The sequence below is a fragment of the Pseudoliparis swirei genome, chromosome 23, assembly GCF_029220125.1.
Source record: "Pseudoliparis swirei isolate HS2019 ecotype Mariana Trench chromosome 23, NWPU_hadal_v1, whole genome shotgun sequence".
Lineage (NCBI taxonomy): Eukaryota > Metazoa > Chordata > Actinopteri > Perciformes > Liparidae > Pseudoliparis > Pseudoliparis swirei.
The window spans coordinates 19,433,238-19,440,147 of NC_079410.1; the positions used below are offsets into that span (position 1 = coordinate 19,433,238).

Genomic DNA, 6,910 nt, shown 5'->3' on the forward strand with positions numbered 1-6,910 from the left:
CGCTTTGAAATCAGATTTTTGTTTGTTAGCTACAGATATTTAGTTAGCGCTTGAGCTCCATGTTGCGTATTGTGTCTGATAGTCTTCTTCACGTTGGGCCAGCTGTCTCCATGGTGGAGTAAAGCCCTCCCAGTCGGGTGGAGGCAGGACGCCCTTTCAGTTGTGTAATTCGGGCCGACAGCACATCTTCAGCAGAAGAACAAACACTTAACTCTCCCCATTTTCTGACATTCCCACCCTGATAGATTTCACATCGTCCCTTACTGAGACGAAACACTGGATTGGGGTTCAGCTGCTGTTGCGGTGTTATTCCACTAGATGGCGATGTGCGCCTACAGAAACCCATCAGTCACGAAAACCTGCTTTCCAGGCCACGTGCCAATTCACTGTATATATATAAATATATAAATATATTGACAGTGTTCAGTTTGTGACAGCGTTATCTTACCTCACTGCCAAATGAATGGCCCTGATACATTACTGTAGATTATGAGACCATGGGTTCCTGGGCACAGAAATGCAAAAAGGTGCCAGATCCCTCCTACAGGAAGATGTTGAGCCTCTTTTTGATGTCGCTTTTATCTTTTTTGGGGTCACTTTGAGTCTCTGTGTAGTCATCTTACATATCTTGATAGCCGTTTTGCATCTCTTAGTAGTGGTTGTGGGTCTCTCTATAGTCGTTGTGAGTCTCTCTATAGTCGTTGTGAGTCTCTTTGTAGTCGTTGTGAGTCTCTTAGTAGTCGTTGTGAGTCTCTTTGTAGTCGTTGTGAGTCTCTTTGTAGTCGTTGTGAGTCTCTTAGTAGTCGTTGTGAGTCTCTTGTATCTCTTACTAGTCGTTGTGAGTCTTTGTAGTCGTTTTGCATCTCTTCATAGTCCTTGAGTCTCTTTGCCATCTTGTATCTCTTACTAGTTTTTGTGAGTCTTTGTAGTCGTTTTGCATCTCTTCATAGTCATTGAGTCTCTTTGCCATCTTGTATCTCTTACTAGTTTTTGTGAGTCTTTGTAGTCGTTTTGCATCTCTTCATAGTCCTTGAGTCTCTTTGCCATCTTGTATCTCTTACTAGTTTTTGTGAGTCTTTGTAGTCGTTTGCATCTCTTCATAGTCATTGAGTCTCTTTGCCATCTTGTATCTCTTACTAGTTTTTGTGAGTCTTTGTAGTCGTTTTGCATCTCTTCATAGTCCTTGAGTCTCTTTGCCATCTTGTATCTCTTACTCGTCGTTGTGAGTCTTTGTTGTCGTTTTGCATCTCTTCATAGTCCTTGAGTCTCTTTGCCATCTTGTATCTCTTACTAGTCGTTGTGAGTCTTTGTAGTCGTTTTGCATCTCTTCATAGTCATTGAGTCTCTTTGCCATCTTGTATCTCTTACTAGTTTTTGTGAGTCTTTGTAGTCGTTTTGCATCTCTTCATAGTCATTGAGTCTCTTTGCCATCTTGTATCTCTTAGTAGTCGTGAGTCTCTCTATAGTCGGTGTGAGTCTCTGGTCTTTGCAGCTGTGTTGTGTCTCTTTGCGGTTGTTTTATGTTCTTTGTGGTCATTTAGTCTCTTCCTGGTTGGTAAATGTCTCTTTGAATTGACATGTTGTAGCTGGAGGCCGGGGGGCTCTGACACGTTGGGCCCTTTGGCTTCAGTAATCAATCCATAACCGTTACTGGCATCATTGTGTCTGAGACAATGTGTTGAGTTAATGGGGCGGATGATTAATAAATAAAAGCGTCATTCATATAGGCTTTCCCAGACTTGTGATACCGTTACTACTGTGCATGAAGTGAAAACACATTACACTCCATACACCCAACAGAAGATAATAATGTCACACGTATATGGTACAAACGCTTCTTTTATCACTTCGGCAAACTTTCACCAAACTAGGTGAAGGAAACCCTCCCAGAGTCAATCCTCTATTCACCGTCTGAAACTCGTGATCCAACTTCTGCAAAGAACCTCAGATGGCCGCGGCAAGGTGGGATGAATATTCATGGCTCTCGAGAAAATAACAGAAGACCGGAGAGAGGGCGAGGATGAGCGATATCGAGAGCCAGGCCCGTGCGTGTCTGTGGGAGGGGGGGGGGAATCAAACCCACCCAGAGCTCTTCTTACGTCACCGTTCGCATCACAGATGTTCCCACAGACACTCAGTGTGGGCTGTGGGCCGAGGCGTGTGGAGAGTATGGCTTCAATTGGCTTGTTTGTGTGTGTGTGTGTGTGCGTGCGTGTGTGTTTGTGAGCGCAGAATAATATGTAGGCCTGCCGTGTGCGTAGATGGAGACTTCATGCTGCAGTGATATGGAGTCGGAGCGGTTTGATGTGTGCAGCAGAGGTGTTATTGGGTTAGTGACGCTCCATATATTCATGAATATTTGACAGAAGATACAAAATGTGGTTATACTTCAGAAATACTGTAATTCATCCTTATCTGGCATATTTGAAACTGTTGAACAAGGCAAAAAAAAACCCGGCACTGCAGATAAATACAACAGCAACATGTACATCCCCTGAATGTAGGTTTCTTGGTGAAAAAGGAGAACTTGTGTGGGCGGTTCAGTTTCCACGTCTATGACAGAGAAGATAAATAGGGGAGTTCTTATTGATGGAAATTAGGCTATATTTAAATACGTGTCGTCTGACAAATAGAGGTTTAAACCTCCCCAACACAGCTTGAGTCCACGCAAAACCGCAGGCCTCACTCCTTAGCTCTTTTGAAGTGGTTTTCGTGGGTACTGAGAGAGAGAGAGAGAGATCTTCCATTTCTTGTTTACTTGAACGTCACAGACTGCTGAGGACAGAAATCCCCTCAGACGCACGACTTCACACACACTTTATTGGCTTTACATATTTACCCGTCTATAAGCTCCCAAATGGTCCCCTGAGTCACTTTAGTGCACAATTAACCTTCCCTCCCTTCGTTCACCCCCCCCCCCCCCCATTATCATTGTTATGAGCGTCTGGGGCCCCGGGGGAAAAACCGTTCAGTGACCCCTGGGTAATAGCGTGAGTGCTTTCATGACGCATTCACTTTAACGCGGGACTTTCGCCCCTCTCTCCATACATCAATCCATCCTTTGAGCCCCTGGTGCCGCACATATTTGGCCTCTGATGAGTCCCACAAGAATGTTGTCCTTGGCAGCGCGCGCCAAGATGCTCCCGCGCGCTCCGGACGCCCACTCGCGCCTATTTTGCTGTGCCAAGCAGCGGCGTGGCATCTCGAGACGCCCCCGGAATTCCTGGAGTCACTTCCCCTCCTGCCAATCTTCTATATTTTTACGTTTTTATTATTATACCGATGCCTGGAATATGTACGTTGACGCGTGAAGGCCACCTGGCATATTGCTCCTGACGGATGTGAGAATGTGATGATGGCTTTATAGAGATTACTTTATAACTCTTTCATAACAAATCACGTTTCATGGTCTACAAATTATCTACAACAAGATTATTAAAGTCTAAAGTTGCGTAATACGAAAAGGAAATTCCGCCACCCTCGTGGAGCTCACAGCTCTTATCTATGCAAGAGAAAGAGGGAGGAAGACCGAACCAGTTTGCGTTACCTGGGTGGGGGTTCCCAGAAACCCTCCCATGTGACGGAGTCTTCACCAGCATTCCCGTATATGGACACGCTCGTGCGTAATAAGGAAATGTCTACGTACGCGCGCTACGCTCTGTGCGTAAAAACGCTGAATGTAGGAAACGTGAACGCGCTTGTCAGGGCTCCTCTCCGGGAGCTATGGCAACGGGTATTGTCACAAAGTGGTAGCAGAGAGCCCTCATCGATCTCCCCACTCTTTATATGGGTTGCGTGTTTAGACTGATATTTATATTAAAAAAACAGACACTCAAATCCACCATTTTCCGTTTCATTTGGAGACACTTTACTTAAATACACATCATCACAAATAAAAAAAGAGACAGTGTAAACATTGGACGTCATTGGTTTGCCCGGATCAACCGGACACACACAAGAAATAATTTACACATTTGAATAAATGCAGCATTGCATGACATTATCACTTGCAACCAAAAAAAAAAAAAGTACAAAGAAATACAATAATCATTCCACCTTTTCTACCATTAGTAAACCCCGACTCGTGGGTCTGTCTGCGCACGCGGCGCATGCTCAGTGTCTGCTCCTGTCTGGACGCTGCCCCGGTGTCAGGGGTCGAATGGTGCCTTGAACGATGTCCAGCATCCGGAAGTACCATTTGTCATCAGTCTGTTCACCCTCAAGAGCCTCAAGACTTGTCTGCACACAGCCCGTCGGTGCCGCTGTCGCTGCTGCAGACGCACCAGCCCGGTCTCCCGGTGCTGCGCGTGCAGAGCGCGACTCCAGTGTTAATTACTTCTCACTCAGTCAGCAGATAGTCTCTGTTTGTTTTAAAACGCCTCCAACTTGCTCGTGAGCATCAGCTGACAGCCGCTGCTCACGTGCGTCAGGACCTTCTGCTTGAGCTGCGCGACCTGATCCCGGAGCACCGACGCGGTGTTGGAGAGCCCCATGTTGTCGTTCTTCAGACCTTTCACCTTATCCTCCAGCCTGGAGATGCGCTCGAGCTTGCGCCGCCGGCATTTGGTCGCCGCCAGCCGGTTCCTGAGCCTCTTGCGCTCCGCCTTGATCCTCTCCTGAGTCACCAGGTTGATCGGGGACATCGGAGGCGAGCAGTCGCTGCTGAGCAGGTCGGGAACCGTCTGTGGCTCCTCCTTCAGCGCGACGAGCCGTTGCTGATGGAGCTCGGAGCCGGGCAGCGCGTGGTGGAACGACTGGGTGTCGTGCGTCCCGACGCTCTGCGCGTGGCTCTGCTGGTGCGGCGGCAGGTAGCTGATGGTGGCCGTCGGGTAGCTGGACGCGGAAGAGAGGCTCGTGTTCGGGCAGAAGGCGTTCAGCGTCGTGTAGATGGGAGGCTCCGGCTGCAGGGCGGAGCCGAAGATGCTGGAGGCCACCGCCGAACACGTCGTAACTCCACCGGCTCCGATCGACACGTTGGGAGGGGGCATCTGGTTCATCTTGTGCAACTCGTCCAGGGCTTTCACGAAGCCGTCGGCGAAGCCCTCCTGCTCATCGGTGATGCCCCGGTTGTAGAAGTACTGGCCCGGGGTCGGGGTGGTGATCACGCCGTTGCTGTTTTGGATGATGAGCCTCTCCAGCTCCGGCGACGCGAGCTTCAGCGACCCCAGGTCCTGGTGGTGGCCCCCTTGGTACGGGTCGATGTCGCCCCGCAGCTGGAGCTGTGATTTCAGGCTGCGATACGGCTCCGTCAAGTTCAAATTCATATTCTGCTTGAGCAGCTTGTAGTCGTGCATGGCCGCGTCCGACTGTCCGTACGCCGACATGAAGGAGTCGTCGTGGTAGAAGGGCTGCTCCATCTTTGTAGACATAAAGTGGTAGGGAGGGAAAAGGTGAGCTCACCAGCTGAGACACACTTTCTCAAGAATCAACAAATGTCAGCAGAGACTCGGGCAACTCGTCGTCTCTCTCACCGGTGTCCCAATAATGAGAATAATAGGAGTGAAAGTCCAAAGGTCGAACCACAGTTCGCTGTCAGAACTCTTCCTCTAGTTGTTTTTGTGTCTTCTTCTTCGCAATCCCGTGGAGGAAAGAAAGAAAAAAAGAAGTTATGAACTCGGTGTGGCAATCCCTGCTGCGCGCAATGTGCGGGTCTCTGGGTGCGCGTGTTGTGTGAGGTGTGTTGAGACGGGTCAGAACCGCTGCCGGTTTATATAGGAGTACACGCGCGCACCGTGCCAGGGCTGTGCGGCGCGGCGATTGGCTGAGCTGCTGCGGTGACCACGCCCAGCGAGCGCGACGTCGAGTGACGCTATTGCCGGGAAGAGGCGACTGTAAACAAGCCTGTAGGCACGAGAGAGAGAGAGAGAGAGAGAGAGAGAGATAGAGAGAAGTAGATACAGAGATATAGATAGATAGAGAGGGAGAGAGATAGAGGGAAAGAGAGGGGGAGCAAGAGAGAGAGAGAGAGATTGAGCGCGCGCGCACCAAGGAGGCATCGCAGCGGAGATCAGAAATAGAAGAGCCGCTTTATTCACACAGCCTTGTGGGTTGATTCACTAAAGATTCCCGTTGTGTAAGCGACGAGGTGAGACGTCTCTCTTAGATTAGTTCACCCAGCCATGCTGTTACATTGTAAAAACAATAAACAAAAAGGCGCCATTATTTTGTTCATCTACTTTTACGAATGTTGCATAATGCGTGTCAGCTCACGTGCAGCCCGGTGTCGGGCCCTTATTAGATATTAATGATGGCCTAATTATGCCAAACGTCGCACTGCCGGTGCTGTTTATTATGATCCGTTCGGCGGAGGAAGTCCTAAAGGCCTTATATGGGCACATGACGTTCCGGTTTCCTTCTCCGGGAGAACCGGGAAGCCACGCCCACCCGGGCCTTATTCCAGCAGCAGGCCTGAATAAGTTATCGAGTCGGGGGACTTTCTCCCTCGGCGGGGGTGGGAGAGACAAATAGACACAGCGCGTGTCTAAGGGAGGACAGTCCAAAGTCTTTTATTTTGTCATTAATATTAAAATCTGACAATAACTCAATATGTCGTGGTGACCTCCTATAACACACTTTAGGTGACACACACCACTGGAGCAGAAAAAGTGTGTGTGTAGGTGTGTGTGTGTGTGTGAGTGTATGTGTGTGATCAGTGACAGCCCCCCCCCCCCCCCAGCATCCTGACAGGTTTGCGAGGTACTGCTGATGTTGGGCACCGTGCCCGGAGTCAGCCGGCTTTGATCCCGCCGTGGGAAACAGAGGAAACTTTGTCCAACCACCAGCCAAACACGGTCAATTATCTCAAGCAGGAAGGTTCTTGTTGGGTTATTTTTTGTTGCCTTTTGATCTATAAATCCTGTTTCACAAAAAAACCACACAAAATAAACCACAACAATCTTCATTTGGCCTT

The 6,910-nt window shown here is 49.0% G+C and overlaps 1 protein-coding gene across 1 annotated transcript; it reads right to left on the reverse strand.

Annotated features, from left to right (window-relative positions):
- Positions 1-3,839: 3,839 nt before the first annotated feature.
- Positions 3,840-5,675, reverse strand: junbb (JunB proto-oncogene, AP-1 transcription factor subunit b). Its single transcript, XM_056407122.1, has one exon. The coding sequence runs from the start codon at positions 5,367-5,369 to the stop codon at positions 4,371-4,373; it is 999 nt and encodes a 332-aa protein (XP_056263097.1). The 5' UTR covers positions 5,370-5,675; the 3' UTR covers positions 3,840-4,370.
- Between the last annotated feature and the right edge of the window lie 1,235 nt (positions 5,676-6,910).

Bases quoted from the DNA above. Each gene is read 5' to 3' on its own strand.
- junbb (XM_056407122.1), bottom strand. From the start codon at position 5,369: ATGTCTACAAAGATGGAGCAGCCCTTCTACCACGACGACTCCTTCATG.